At 32.3% G+C, this 15,638-nt stretch overlaps 2 protein-coding genes across 3 annotated transcripts; one reads left to right on the forward strand and one right to left on the reverse strand.

The window, feature by feature from the left end:
• The first annotated feature begins 9,410 nt into the window (after positions 1-9,410).
• Positions 9,411-10,538, forward strand: LOC145074502 (small ribosomal subunit protein cS23-like). Its single transcript, XM_079020866.1, has 2 exons — positions 9,411-9,707; positions 10,159-10,538. The coding sequence occupies exons 1-2, from the start codon at positions 9,468-9,470 to the stop codon at positions 10,429-10,431; spliced, it is 513 nt and encodes a 170-aa protein (XP_078876992.1). The 5' UTR covers positions 9,411-9,467; the 3' UTR covers positions 10,432-10,538.
• A 1,931-nt stretch (positions 10,539-12,469) lies between these two features.
• LOC145075257 (uncharacterized) lies at positions 12,470-14,515 on the reverse strand. Of its 2 annotated transcripts, none has more exons than XM_079021558.1 (3): positions 14,305-14,515; positions 12,855-14,174; positions 12,470-12,779 (listed from the first exon to the last, which is right to left on the reverse strand). In XM_079021558.1, the coding sequence occupies exons 2-3, from the start codon at positions 14,132-14,134 to the stop codon at positions 12,596-12,598; spliced, it is 1,464 nt and encodes a 487-aa protein (XP_078877684.1). In that variant the 5' UTR covers positions 14,135-14,174; positions 14,305-14,515; the 3' UTR covers positions 12,470-12,595. The 2 variants fall into 2 exon arrangements, with proteins under 2 accessions (XP_078877684.1, XP_078877683.1); XM_079021557.1 differs by having other exon boundaries at positions 14,284-14,515.
• Between the last annotated feature and the right edge of the window lie 1,123 nt (positions 14,516-15,638).

Below are 15,638 nucleotides of genomic sequence, written 5' to 3' on the forward strand. Positions count from 1 at the left end.
GTCTGCTAGTGTTCCACTGGACTGTCTAGAATAGTCTGTGGTTGTCCTCCATACTCTGCTGAATGACGGGGCCATCATTTGGGAAAAAGACTTCTCACATCGTCCACCTCTCATCCTCACCTCACGGTCTATTTCACCTCTCAACTCATCATCCAACTCATACTCCATCTATTACATCTACCCGTGTTTTACCCCAACATTATCGTAGATATAAAATACATATACAATTTAAATCATTCAAAACATGTATAAAATCGTTCATCCAACATAGACAACAAGTATTCATATAATATGCACACATAACACGTAATTTATATAAAATACTTCCTATCTATGTGTAAGATGAAAGTAACTATGCACTCCCCTGAGAAGGTGGTGACTCGGTACTCGGACAGCGCTTCGTTTACTTTAAAATAATTTCCTTCGACAAAACCTAGTATTATTACCACTAGATTTTAGTCTAATATTTACCGTGACTAATTATTAGTCTTATTATTATTATTATTATTATTATTATTATTATTATTATTATTATTATTATTATTATTATTATTATTATTATTATATAAGCGTTTAAACAATACTTTTCAACCACTATGTACAGACAGGGGCAGACATAAAACACCAGAGGGCAGGACCATTTTGTCATATAGCACTTCTGAAATCCAACAGCCCTATGCTGTCGTTTAAACCAGATTCCCCGTACCGCGAGTAGTTAAAAATATATTATAACGACACTTATATAATAATAGCTCGGATATTTATTATAAGTTCATAATAACAATACTAATTTTAAATATAAGCTATATTAAAATCGGGTAAGCATAACTTACTTACAAGGGGGTTTTAGCTAGGAGCCAGGCTCTGCTGGGGCAGAATTTCGTCGCTGAATCTTTCTAAGAAAGATTCGTGTAGCGCCTCGGCGCTCACCTTACTATACTAAAACTACAAAAAGAGAAGTCGAATCATGAGGGACCGAAATGCTCGGGGGATAAGAAGAGAAAGACTCTTGAATCAAGAGAATGGTACAAGAAATATGAGAGCTAGAGGCTCTTAGTTATATAAACAACTAAACACCCCTTTATAATACTATTTTAAATAGATTTAACGATATTTGTACTAACCTAATGTCGAAAGAACTCAACATTAGTCTTATAATGACCGCATCGTCGATACCTTTCTAATGATATATACATATGTATATTGTGTGTACATATATATGATTTATACTTTATTTTAATACGTAAATATGCTATTATAATTTGTAACTCGTTCATACGAATTCCGTTTTTTACGTTATTTATATCCACGCGTAGGTGGAGACGTACTCTACAACTTTCGTTTAGACTCCGTCGGCTAATTTTGAATTTATTTTTAAAGTTATATTTTTAACAGGCCGGGACAGAATTGGTCCGTTAAAATCTCATAACTTCTTCATCAGATGTCCATTTTCATCTGTCTTTTTATCGTTACGCTAATAATAACGAGATCTTCGATTCTTGTTTAGGTTGTGTCGGCTAAAAACCGCTCGATCTAATACTCGAACTTCGGGCTGTACACTGCTAAGCCGAAATTTTGAAAAATCATAACTTCCTCATACGAAGTCATATTTGGGTGTTCTTTTTATGGACGCTCTCAGGTTAACATATTCTACGACTTTCATTTAGATTACTAATGCTAAAAGTTACTCTATCATAAATTCACTATTTACGTCTTCCTGGTGTCGTGCGGGTTCCGTCGCGAAACTTCGACGGGTCATAACTTCTTCGTTATAACTCGGATTTCGACGCTCTTTATATGTACGGAACCCTTGAGACATATTCTACAACTTGGTTAGGATTATTTATTCTAAATAATCTTTTGTCGAAAAGTCGTTTTCGACCCCTATTATCTCTAAATTGATTAGCCCGGATCTACGGGCGTTACAGATGGGTTGAGGTTGTACTGCTCTGTGCGGTAGCCAACAAACCCTAGGAGCATTCCAGATACGACTTGTGGGCCCGGTAGGCAACCCAGACTCGTACTGTGGGCTCGGTGGCAATCCAGATGCGAGCTGTGGACCCGGTAGGCGATCCAGACTCGCACTGTGGGCCCAGGGGTAATACAGTCCGTAAAGATGATGACCCATTACTTGTTGTTCAGTTAGTTATGTTATTGCTGATATCATTACGTGGAATATATGTGTATCGGTATTTTGGGGGTAATTTACTAAGCTTTCGGGCTTATAGTTTCAGTTTATTGTTTCAAGTACATTAGGGGATCGCAACAAGGCGAAGGCATGATCGTACAGCTGCTCGTGTTTTGTTTATGTTTCTGGGAAACTCTGATATTATACATTTTGAAAACAATATTGTAATGACTTTAATGGATTTAAATGTTTTGGAAAATTTTAAATTGGCTTGAAATTTTGGATGTTACAAAAAAAAGGTTATTTTCAGAAGTATATAAACCAATTATAAATTAGATCATAAACAAAGGATACTGCTGTTTCTTTGATACTTATATATTTTTGGTCAGGGTATTTGTCTCTGTCTGTGGTTCTTATGTCGAAAGGATCCCTTTCCATAACCCTTGTCAATAATAAGAACCACAGACAGAGACAAATACCCTGACCAAAAATATATAAGTATCAATGAAACAACAATTAGAGGCAACTATCAATTAAATTAGCATCACCATCATCCAAAGAAGAAAAGTAGAGACTTATGACACGAAAATCGAGAGGGTTAAGACTTAATTTCTCTTCATCTGGGGCCATATAAACAAATCATTATAGTGGAGAAGCAACGATATAACTATATAAGAGAAGTCGACTTCAACCTTTGCAAACGGTTCATCGACAAAACAAAACCCACAAAATAGCAAACAATATTTCCTTCTCCAATCCAACCCTAAAGCCAGAGTTGCATAGTTTTTTCTTCAGAGGGTTGCACATTTATATAAAAATACAAAATCGGGAAAAAATATACATTGTTCGTGAAAAGTTGAGGGGCAGCACAGGCAACCCCTAGCTATTATGTGGTTTCGCCCCTGGTAGTATATAGGTGTTCCTTAACCTAACTGTCAACTAACCTTCATACATTACCCAGTAGCAACCATCGACTAACAAAAACCATCCAGAGTGAGAAGTGAAATTTGAATGATAGTTTATATAGATAATTGCTCTTTACTTGTTTACATTTAATCTATCGTTTAATGTTTATTTTTCATTTTCGGTGGATGTATGTTATCCGATGGTTGTTACCAAACAATGTACGAAGATCGAGTGATAGTTTATAGATAAAAGAGGAAAGTTCGAAATGTTCAAATCAATCATGCTCATTTTCTTATTTTCATCGAAAAACTTTTTGTTGTTAATGTGAGAACCTTAAACTAAAGATTCTTTTTTTTTTTTTTTTTTTTTTTTTTTTTTTTTTTTTCAGTTAGATATGAATATAGGAGATATTATTTTATCCTATTAGTTTCATACGAACGACTTATCTTTATTGATTAGGCTCAACTTTTTCTATTCCATTTTGGTCAATAAACTTCTTTCAGGGGAATTACATCAAAATATCATATTTGTCCAACTTAATTTTTCAATATCATATTTATCCTTTATAAACCTTTAAAATATCAAATTTGTATAAATCTTTTTTTATAATGATTTTAATAGTTTATAATCATTTTTTTATATCTTAAAATTAATATAATAATTAAAAAAAAATTAACCATATTATCTCTACATCTATGATAATGGAACTTCAACTTCTAAAATTTTGGAATATCGCTCTTTTGACAAACAAAACTCCTCGACTTCAACCTTCTCCATGGAATGTATGCATTGATTACTTAGTTTTTTTTATTTGAATATTGTCATGTTGTAGATGGAGAATATTTTAGAAATTATCATTGATATTTTGATGTTTAAGAATGACATATATTATATTTATATATTTAATAAGGACATATATGATATTTTGATGTTTAAGAAAGCATATACGATATTTTAAAAGTTTATGAAGAATAAATATGATATTTAGAAATTAAGTTGAGCAAATATGATATTTTGATGTTTAATAAGAGTATATACAAAAAATTTCATAGGATGGACGAAAATCTATGGGGAGCCCATAGAATTTCGTCCAAAGGCTTACCATATGGGGGTCCATGTGTTACTTAGGACCTAAGCAAGGGAAATTAGGGTTTTCACTTGAAAACCCTAATAGCTAAACTATATAAGAAACCCCAAGGCACACAAAATCGGCACCTATGAGTTTCTAAGAGAACCCTAGCCAGTTTTAGGGCCTTCTCCCCTCTCTCTCTCTCTCTCTCTCTCTCTTGTTCTTCCTTGTTAGTGGTGTTTGTGACTCCATTAGAGGTGCAACATTTGAGGCACTAAGCTCTTGAATGTCAAGATCAAATCAACAACAAGAAAGGTAACATCTAAACCCTATTTTATGGGTCAATTTCGAAATTGGTATGCTAGTTATTAGGGTTTATGCTTTGGATGATTATTTGCATGTATAACTTGAGAAAAACCTAGATCCAAAGCATTAGGGTTGCATGTACACCATAGGAATGATGTAGTGCTCAAAACCCATCACCAGTATCAGAGCCTGGGGTGTTTTTATGTTATATTTGATGCCATTGTTGTTTGTTCAAAGATGAAAAAATCGTTTTTTTGGACTCTGTTTGATGACCACGAGGTGGTAAAAGTCAGCCCGAGGTGGTGTCGGGTGTGATGGATTATTTCTGGATTTTTGGTCTAAATTAGATTTGGATAATTACCATAAGTTGTTTTACTAATTAAAATTCGAATTTTATGATATGGTAATTGATATCCTCATCTAATTGAACGATAATTGTCAAATTTTAAGATAATTACAAGATTATATGATATATTAGTTATTTGTAAAATTTGATTTGAATTATCTTACCATATAAAATAGATTAGGTTAAATTCTTTTATAAAGATAAAATTGTATGATTAATTTAATTTTTTTTAAAAGTTTGATCTAAAAGGTTTTGAAAAGTTTCAAAATTTGCCCTCAAGTTTTGGAATTTAAAATTTGATTAAAAAGTTTTAATTTTGAAATATTAAATTCTAAAACCCTAGTGTTTTAAAAGTTTAAAAATACACCCTCGTGGATTTAATTAATTAATTAATTAATTTAGTGTTTTAACTAAAAGACAATTAATAAATCCATAGATAGGTTTAAATTTAATTTATTAAAAAATTAAACCATTGGTATATTTAATATATAAAATACACCCCTATACTATATAAATTAAAAGTCTAATATATTATATATGTATAAGTAAAAAGTCAGTATTACCGTTAGTAGGCCTCATTCACAAAGTTGGTCTATAAGGGGTGTGTAAAGAAGCAGCATGTAAAATGACCGTCATTGGGTATCCACTCTTACCCACCACACCCTTAACCAGTGGAGGGTCGCTAGCCGAACAGGTAGGATTGGACATTCTCATTAAAAGTATAATGAACATATAAAGTAACTCAACCTTTTATAAATTCTCAATCTTAGTTACTTTAGGAAAAATGTGAATTTGATGCTAACCCATGAAATTGCACATTGCACCTTATTGGTCGTTAGTGGAATGTGTTTGGTTAACCGACACACTAATATGGGACTAATGAAGGATGACAATGGATGGCTTGTAAATTATCGTTGATTGATGGAGCGTGTGTGGTTAACCGACACATCGATTAGATGATAAATGACATCAAGAGTACCAAGCTAAGTAGCATGGTTATTCACACCTTGTTTGTGATCATCGGTATCTCAGTCACAAACTTGAAGGGCATAATTTAGATTAAACATGCCATTGAAAAGTTCAATGAATCTTAAAAGATCTAGGAATTTCATCTAAAACCTAATTCGTTAAAAATTTTGTTTTCGTGGTGGAATTGGTAAATTGTCATTTACCTACCTTCAAATAATTTGCAATTGGATTACGGCATCCCTCTTCTGAATTGTGAATTATTGTGAAGGGTCGTAGTCTTAATATTTCATTTGGGTGTTATATTAAGGATTAAATCAACTAACTTGAATTTCTCCCCTTTTGTAAATGTCTAGTTTTTACAACTATGGTCTTCCTCAATCCTTTGGAAAAGGCTTTCCATTCAACGATGATATTCCACATATGGATGAAGGTGAAAGATCATTCCCTTCTTCGTGCAAAGGTGGAACTGGAAATCATATTTCTCTTCCTCCACCTTCTCTAGTAATTCTCCTTAACCCACAATTTCGTCGACTTGAAAAGTTCAAAGTCACTCAAGCTCTATTGGCAAGAAAACACCAAGATGGAAGGTCTATGTGTGCACACATCTTAAAGATGAAGTCACACATTGATAGACTAGGGATGTTGAGTGTCGTTCTCCTGAGGAAGTTAGCTATTGACTTGGTTCTTCAATTACTTCATGAGTCGTATAGTCAGTTCGTTAAGGACTATTATATGGCAGACCACGACGTGACTCTTATTGATCTTGAATATTTGTTAATGGCTGCTGAATCAACAATGATTTGGCGCACTGGTAAAGCAAATTTGAATGGAAGATCTACCTCCCAAACTTCCATGGACATTGACAATGGCGACATTGGAAGTCCAGAAAAGCTTTCTCTTCCCAATGGAAAGGGATCGGCTAAGGTAAAATCGTTTGACCAAATGGTATAGAGAAATGTTGAGTCTGAGATAGTCCCATGCACCATTACGAAAGAGTCTGTTTGTTTCTATTGCCAAGAGAAAGGACATTGGATGTGAAGCTGCCATGTATACCTAAAAAATCGTAAGGATAGTAAAGTCAAACTGTATGACTCTACTTCAGGTAAATCCACTATCTTACTATATTAAGTTCCTATTTATAGATTCTTAATACATAATGTGATAAGATTGCATTTTTTTTTTGTTTTGTAGGATCGGAAAAGAGAAAGGAAGCTTAAAGGAAGAGTGAGTTGAGTCTGATCGTGAAAAGATGGATTTCGATCGCATGGTTTGATGATCAGATTTTTGAGTTGCTGCTTAGGAGTTATGATAGATTGCTTAGGAATGTTTAGTGACATATTTTTCATTTGTACTTGTGTTGTAAGGACAAGTTTTCCTCATTTTTATAAGTAAAGAAAATTTTGATTTTGTTTATTTATATTTCCTTGCAATGGCATTTGTGAAAATTGGTGTTTATATATTTTTAGCAATATTGAAAATGGATTTGATTCTTAGTAATATCGTTTGTGGTAGTGTCAGAAATTTACCAAATAAGGAAAGATTATCATCACCCAAGTTTCAATTGGACAAAAACTTTGAATCATACGACTTGTATTGTGTGATGAATGAGAATTTTCATCTTTGGGAAATTAAGACTAATTCCTTGTTCACATGTAGATGTGAGTCAAGTGAAGGACTGGAGGATTTGGTACACATTGATGTGCACTGGACAAGTCAGCCACAAAGAACGATAAGACTATTCATCATGATTTACTAAAAGTTTAGTAAATATGGTTATGCTTACAAGATTAAGTGTGATTCTGAATCATTGAAAAAGTTTCATGTATAGCAGAACGAATAAGAAGAATCAATTAGGCAGAACGATAAAAGTTTCTCAAATCTGAAAGGAAAGTAGAGTACTTGAGTATCGTGTTTTATGATCATCTTAATGATTATGAAACCATGTCACAATTGATCCTATAATGACACCTTAGTACATTTGTATGGCTAAGAAGATGAATCGAGAATTGTTGAAATGATTGAATAAAAAAGGGTGAGTCATACTTCGTTTCAAAATCGAGTCTTAGAGTCATACTCGAAGATTGCATGATGAATGACATATCCTAAGTAGGTTTATAACACATCATGAAATGTGGAGTAGAAAAGTTTTCTTACTCATGCACATTTGAAATTGGTAGTTGTGATGTCTTAGATAAGACAAAGACCAACTAAGACCAATTATATGAAGTGTTTTTCTTGATAAGAACCCACACTAACTCTTGAATATTTGTTTGTCAATGAATGTTTCTTGACAAGAGAATCTTATATGTCAAGAGGTTAGTGGGAGTCTTAATGATCTTAAATAGCTTCAAGAACTAATCAAGAATAAACCTATTGTTTATCACTAGCACACGACTTGAGGTTTGTAACCTATCGTGTTGACATATTCTTGTTTCTGTGCCCGTTAAGTTGACTATGAATGTGAGTTCTATGAGTTCTCATTTGAATGCATACGGTTTGTTTGTATCCCTCTGATGTTGATTTGAATATCATTATCATTATAATTTATAGAGAAATTAAATATCATCTTACCTATTTTTTTTACCCATCATCCTATCACTTTTAGAAGATGACTAGTGTGGTAAAATCTTATTAACTTTATTAAGTGTGACTAAGTGTCACAATCTTAAATATGTACGAAGATGGTAGGAGCACAAAAGTATGAGGATAGTTGATTTCTTGTATGTATATTATAACAATCCTTTGTTGAAATACACAAACATAAAAGAGTTAAATACAATTTCTTTGTGTCTATTTTGTGACTGTTGATTTATAATTCGTTTTAGTTAGTAATCCTGACATACAACTGTATACAAAAATAAATATTACTGTCATTATGTATTTCATTTGTTATATATTAGATATGTAAAATAAAATATTGATACTAAAATCCTAAATTTAATTACTTCTAAGAATAAATAATAAATATGAATGATGATGTTATAAAACAAAATTAGCAACCAAAGTGTATGAAAAAATAATTGATTATCTATACCATAGCTCCCAAATCCGATAGTGTTGAAGGTTAATTACATCTCATCTCATCTCTTTCAATTCAATTCAAACTTCGAGTTCATATTTTCATCATCCATATGTTTTTAAACACTGTCCTGCGCAAGAATCATGCTTAACTTGGCCTCAACGAGGTAAAATTCAATCTTCTAGCTTAATTTTTGTAGTTACAAGTTCATTAATCGAGGTTTTTATTTAATCTGCATGTTTTTCCATACATAAAATAGTTTCAGAGTTTTTTATATAAGTGAACGTAAATACAAATATAATTAAGGTTCAATGTAGCTCAATTTTAGAACTGCAAACATGGCAATGACTCTCAGTTTTAGATGATGATGACATCAACTAAGATTTCTTCTAACTAATCCCTCGTTTCATATAAAATACAAGGCATGAATTTGATCTTGATGTCTAACCCTTTACTTTTATTGGCTTTAAGGATAGTGCACAAATGCACATTGTGTGGTGAATTAAATTGTATATGTATACGTTTATCTATCAGTAATAATTTAACTTGCTGAATTAACATAAAAATTTGGGCCTTAATTTATTTGTAATGGGCCTAAAGGCAAAACGAAATCAATGGCCCAAAAGCGATAACATGTGGATGTCATATCCTCCCTTATCCAAACAATCAATCGAATGCTATATACCTTCTTTCCAAACTTTGATAAATCTCTGAAACAAACAAGATGTTGTCAATGTCTATTCATCAAGGAATCAATATCATCGGCATCACATCACCAACTTCATCTCCCCAAAATACCATTGCTCTTGGATTCTTGAAAACCCCAGCCCCACCCTCCTCGTCTTTCTGCAACAACAACTCCAAACTCCTTCATAGATTCCATAACCTCTCCATTTCAGCAGCTGTCCAAGAAGCCATTGTTGAAGAAGCTCCATTACCCACTCCTCCTGATCAAAAAGACGAGGTCTCTCTCTCTCTCTCTCTCTCTCTCTCTGTGTGTGTGTGTGTGTGTGTGTGTGTGGATATATACGTGTATATATATGAATCATTGTGTTTCAAATTATATTATTAACAAGTCTTATAAGCTTGTTGGGGGTATTAAAGCTTTAAATATTTATAGTGTTAAAACTACAAGTAAAGTATAACATCGGGGTACCAAGTGAAAATATTGATCTGGTTCAACAAAAAAGAAAGAAAAGAATAGTCATAAAAAAAAAGGGTAAACTAGTGTAAAAGTTGCTAATAAGTATGTTAAACGAAAAAGAATAGTATTTATTCTTTTAATTTGGAATTCTATACCACAATACTATAATTAGAAATGGATAGATAAATACAATACATATAGTTATTGAGTAATAGTCTCTCTGATTTTTATTTTATTAAAACGGTTAGTTTTCTTTTGTAAAATTATATAGGTGAAGAAAGTGGTGGAAAAGCCAAGGTTAGTGTTGAAGTTCATATGGATGGAGAAGAACATAGGGCTTGGGCTTGATCAAGTGATACCAGGACATGGGAGTGTCCCTTTGAGTCCTTACTTCTTTTGGCCAAGGAAAGATGCTTGGGAAGAACTCAAGACAACTTTGGAAAGCAAGCCATGGATCTCTCAAAAGAAGATGATCATCCTCCTCAATCAAGCTACTGATATCATCAATCTTTGGCAACAAAGTGGTGGAAATTTGACTTCCTAAACATTTTCTAATTCACAACCCATTATTAAGTTGTAATTGTTTGTTTCTTTTGTTAAGAGAATTTTTCATTGCAAAAGTGAGTTAAAACCTCAAGTTCCTATTTACCATATGGAGGTTTTGACCAAGAAATTATATATTTTTAACGATTGCCGAAAGTCAACCTCCAAAATCACCGGAGCTGGCTGGCTGACGAACGTTTTTTTTTTCTTTTCACAATAGTGTGTTGATGTGTTTTCGGTACTTATTAGATAACATAACAATTAGTTGAAACGACATATGCACAATATGTTGTAGAGATTAAAAAAAAAGTAGTAGATTAATATAATTTTTTTTATATAATACCCCTATTAAAAAAATGTAAATTACACAAACCTGAGCGGCTCACATCAATCAAAGGCAACGTGGAAAATTAATCACGAAACATTAGTAATATCCCTATTATATTTGTATTAGTATTATTTTTAAAGAAGAAGGTTTATTCTTGTCATTTCTACATTATAACATTTGGGTTTGAACCAAATGAAATAGGGTTTTAGTCCAATTTGATCAGGTTTGATTTTAATACCACTATACTAGTCGATCCTACCTAATAAAATGTTTTTTGTTACATGTCATCACCTAATCCAATATTTCATATGACATTTTTTACATTTTTTTTCAACGTCATTTAAATCCACTTGGCAAATTGTGGCTTTTTTGGTTTTGCTATTAAATTATAAAAAATATAATAAAGAAAATAAGGAAACTTAAATGTCTCCATAAGTTCTCACGTAATTTGTCGATTAATGTATTAAATTAAATTAATTTAAATCAACCTTCTTAATTGAAAAATATAATTTTCGGTCAATCCTTTTTTAATTCACAATAATTTGTAGAAATCTTACAAAAATTTGTTCAGTCACGACTAATATTGATATTTTTTCTAAATTCAATTTTATAAAATATTAAACATATAATGCTTAACAAAATATATTACAGTAATACTTAAAAAAAAAAAAAAAAAAAAACCCTCGTATATCACACGAGTCTGATACCTAATTGTCTTTATTATAACTTAGTAGTTTTGTTTCTATTAGTTACATCATTGTGTTTTTTTAGTTTATTGCTTTATTTGGTTTTGGATGTTATAAATCTGTTGTAGTAATGGGCAACCTTATATTAATTTAAACTGAATAAAAAATGATACATGAAGAAACAAACGTCAAGACGACTAAAGTGACTATGTATTGATTAACAGAATAAGAAGCCATATTAGTTATATATTGTGAATTTGTGATGTTCAAATAAATTAATAAGATATAATATATAATCCAAACCCGGTTTACGAAATACGAACCATGCAAATCTAATTATCAGTACTAGAAACTGAGAAATACGATCAAAATTCTTGAAAAATAGTGGGTTTAATATTGAAACACAAAAAAAGCAAAAACCATATCAGAGACTGGTTTCGATCCAGTGACCTGTGGGTTATGGGCCCACCACGCTTCCGCTGCACCACTCTGATTTTTGTGTTCCGTTGTCGAAATTTTATTATGAAAACGATAACTATCGAAATTTTATTATCAAAACGGTAACTGGTGTGCGTTTGCTTTAAGGTTTTGAAACTAAAATTTCGACATCTAAAGACAAAAAGCAGAGTGGCGCAGCGGAAGCGTGGTGGGCCCATAACCCACAGGTCACTGGATCGAAACCAGTCTCTGATATGGTTTTTCCCCTTTTTTATTTTTCAATATTAAACCCACTATTTTCCAAGAATTTTGATCGTATTTCTCAGTTTCTAGTACTGATAAGTTCATATTTCGTAAACTGGGTTTGGATTAAATATATCTTATTAATTTATTTAAACATCACAAATTCAAAATAACTAATAAGGCTTCTTATTCTGTTAATCAATACATAGTTACTTCAGTTGTCTTGACGTTTGTTTCTTCAATGTTCATGTGCCATTTTTTATTCAGTTTAAATTAATATAAGGTTGCGCATTACTACAATAGATTCATTTCTCAAAGTATAACATCCTAATAAAGCAATAAACTAAAAAAACACAATGATGTCATTAATAGAAATAAAACGACATAATCTATCAAAATATTTACTGCTACATACACTAATATTAACCACATACACAAGTAAAACTAAAACAGATTCACCTATTTTCTCATTAAGGCATGAAATTGGGATCTTCTTTGTTCTTGTAAATCTCAAACAACTGCTTTGAATATTTAATCGCGAGTCTCCTGCAATATTTAATCCCCTTTGAGTCATATCTTTTCAGTTCTTCAACTGTTTTCTTCAAATCACAATTTGGGTCTTTTTCAGTCAAAAATTCAGCCACCTTACTAGCCCTACAAACATTATAAATTACAAATCATAATTAATATTCATAGATTATCAATCTTAATTTAAAAAAAAAAAATCACCTCTTTGCATCAGGCTGACTAAACCCTCGTTCATTGTGATATATTGTTGCTTTACATTCTTTCTCATCTTTTGTTTGTTGTTTATAAAGAACACACACAGCTTTCATACACAATTCAGGATTCTTCCCAAAATCAGCTAACATATCTCCCTCTAATTCCCATTTCATATTCAAATCCTTTTTTCTCCTAATTTTATCTAAAGTTAATTTATATCCATTTAATCCATCTTCAGATTCATCACATCCATCAGTATCACTATCACCACTTCCAGATTCAGATTCAGATTCAGAACTCTCAACGATAAATCCACCCAAACTATCATCATCTTCTTCATCCTCACTTAAACTATTCCCACTTTTATTCATGTCATCTAACTTTCTAAGTCTCCTTAAAGGCACCCTACTTATATCATCTTTATCTTCATCTTTATAATCTTTCTTTATGAGTGTGCAAATTGGAGCATCATCATCATCATCATCATCATCACTGGTTTCATTATCACTTGTAACTATATTGGAGCATCTTTTCCTTTTACCACTTGTAAATCCAAACATATCATCTTCAATTTCATCAATATGTTCAAGATTAATGCACTCAGGGGTAGTCTTCAAGGTTGAATCAGAAAGCTTTTTAACTTCTGGGATTTGATTATCACTTACATCTTCATCACTAATATCGATAACACCAGAAAAGGGTGGAGCAAAACCTGGTGTAGATGGAGCAAGTTTCTTGTTGGAGCATCCGTTTTCCTCAAATTGTAAACGCTTTCTAACTTTGCTACAATATTCCAGTTTTGCCCCTGTCTCTAATGTTTCATTGGCAGATTTGGGAGTTGAGATCGAATCATCTTTTTTCAAATGAAGAATTCCATCTTCATTCAGCTTTGACTCCAATTCACAAACTTGTGACATCAATTGTTTAGCCTTCTCTTTCCAAAAAGAAAGCTCACTTTCTGCTTTCATTTTCTCACATTCCAAAACTTTGTTTTCAATCATCAACCCGACATTCTCGTTTTCATCACCTGTAAGATCAACGATAGTAACTTTCCCCTTTTCATCATTGTTCTTGACCTTCTGAATCCTTGTGATTTGCTCTTCAAGTTCCTTGTTCCTTTCCTTTAAATCTTCAACCTCCAGTTCCAACATCATACACTTGATTTCATCCATTTTGCTCTTTTCTTCCAATTCAAGACATCTTTTTATATTGTTCTCTATATCCTTCGCAAAATCTGTTCCACTAGCCATCTTTTTCATCATTCCAACACTGTCGGCATGGGTCATCTCGTTAACAGAGTTAACGATAACAGCATTCCAACAAACCCTAGGTCCAAAAGTTCAAGAATCATAATAAGCATAAATGCCAACAAAGATTCAGCAAACAAAATAAAAAAAAAAAAAAAAAAAAATCAAAGTTGAACAGTCGAATTTACAATGAAGTAAACCCTAGTTACTTAAAGCGTGAAGATTACAACCCATATCCTTCGATAATGCTATGAATCACGCAAAAGGGTATCTGAGTAGAGTAAAATTCCTTAAAGTGGTTGATACGTGATAGACAGAAATTGAAGAACACCGTAGTAGAAACTAGAAAGATGGGAGTATCTTGATTTGAACTGGAACTGCGAGTTTTGGGGTTTCGTTGGTTTCTAAAAAAGTCTATACAAAGCAATTAACAAAAATTACAATATCTTAAGCTTGATGTACAACATATCAAAAGCTACAAAACTTAACCACCTGTCCCACCTTCTACCATCGGTAAGGCTTACGGTGTAAGCTTTCATCTTTCGCCACCTTTCATCCTCTTTCATAGTATTTTTTAATTAAATACATATAATATAATATAATTATAACTTAATAATTTTATAAATATTCAATATAATAAAAGATGAATATTTCATTAATTCAATAATAAAAAATATTACATTGGTGAAAACCAGAATTAAATAAAAAATAATATAAAGGAAGTCTGTTTAAAATATTTTATCATAAATTCTTCTATTGCCCTTAAAATCATAACGAGTTTGTCTTCCGAAAAGATGGTCGACCTTTTGTGATAGAATTTTCATATGGATTGCTTCTCTTCTTGCATTTTTTTTTCTTAAGTCAATTTCTCTTTTTGAATTGCAAACGAGCTTGGAAATTCAAATTTTATAATTCAAAGCTATTTGCTCCCTTGTGTATGTCATCAACTTTGTCGGATTCCGATCCATTTGACAAATAGCCTACCCTTTTTTTCCTTATCTTTACTTACTTATTAGACGGATTATCTCTTTGAGTTCAAACTCATCATCCTGGTTTAAGTCAAACCTGAAACGGGCATCCGATGAAGTTGTGTAACTCGTCTAAAATTTTTTTGTTCTTTTCGAACCACCTTCTTCGTCTTTTCTATAAACATCTTTCCATTTCCAGATGTCGAAAAATTTGTACAACCTCCTTTTTATTGTCGATCTTATATATTTCTAGCGTCGTCTCGAAAGTGTTTTATATCACTTTCCATACTTGTTCATTGATTTTCCAAGTTGTACATCTTATTGAACATTGTAACCGTCTTGTTCATATCATGAAATTTGGTCGTACGTTGGTGCTTTGAACGGTACTCGCCACGACTCATCTCATTATGAAACCGCTCGGTAATACGAAGCCAAAAATGAAGATAAAGCATGTATAACAACTTTTATTATAATACAAGTTTATTTGTATTCCCCCCTCCCCCCCCCCCCCCCCCCCCAAAAAAAAAAAAAAAAAATGGATAAAACGAAAATGAGGGGTATGAACTCACATTGAG

The sequence above is a fragment of the Lactuca serriola genome, chromosome 9, assembly GCF_051521515.1.
Source record: "Lactuca serriola cultivar US96UC23 chromosome 9, Lser_US96UC23_V15, whole genome shotgun sequence".
NCBI lineage: Eukaryota > Viridiplantae > Streptophyta > Magnoliopsida > Asterales > Asteraceae > Lactuca > Lactuca serriola.

Excerpts from the sequence above, each read along its gene's own strand:
- LOC145074502 (XM_079020866.1), top strand. The coding sequence starts at position 9,468 with ATGTTGTCAATGTCTATTCATCAAGGAATCAATATCATCGGCATCACA. Across the intron at positions 9,708-10,158 it reads CTCCTGATCAAAAAGACGAG|GTGAAGAAAGTGGTGGAAAA; the intron begins GTCTCTCTCTCT and ends AAAATTATATAG.
- LOC145075257 (XM_079021558.1), bottom strand. The coding sequence starts at position 14,134 with ATGACCCATGCCGACAGTGTTGGAATGATGAAAAAGATGGCTAGTGGA. Across the intron at positions 12,780-12,854 it reads AGTCAGCCTGATGCAAAGAG|GGCTAGTAAGGTGGCTGAAT; the intron begins GTGATTTTTTTT and ends TAATGTTTGTAG.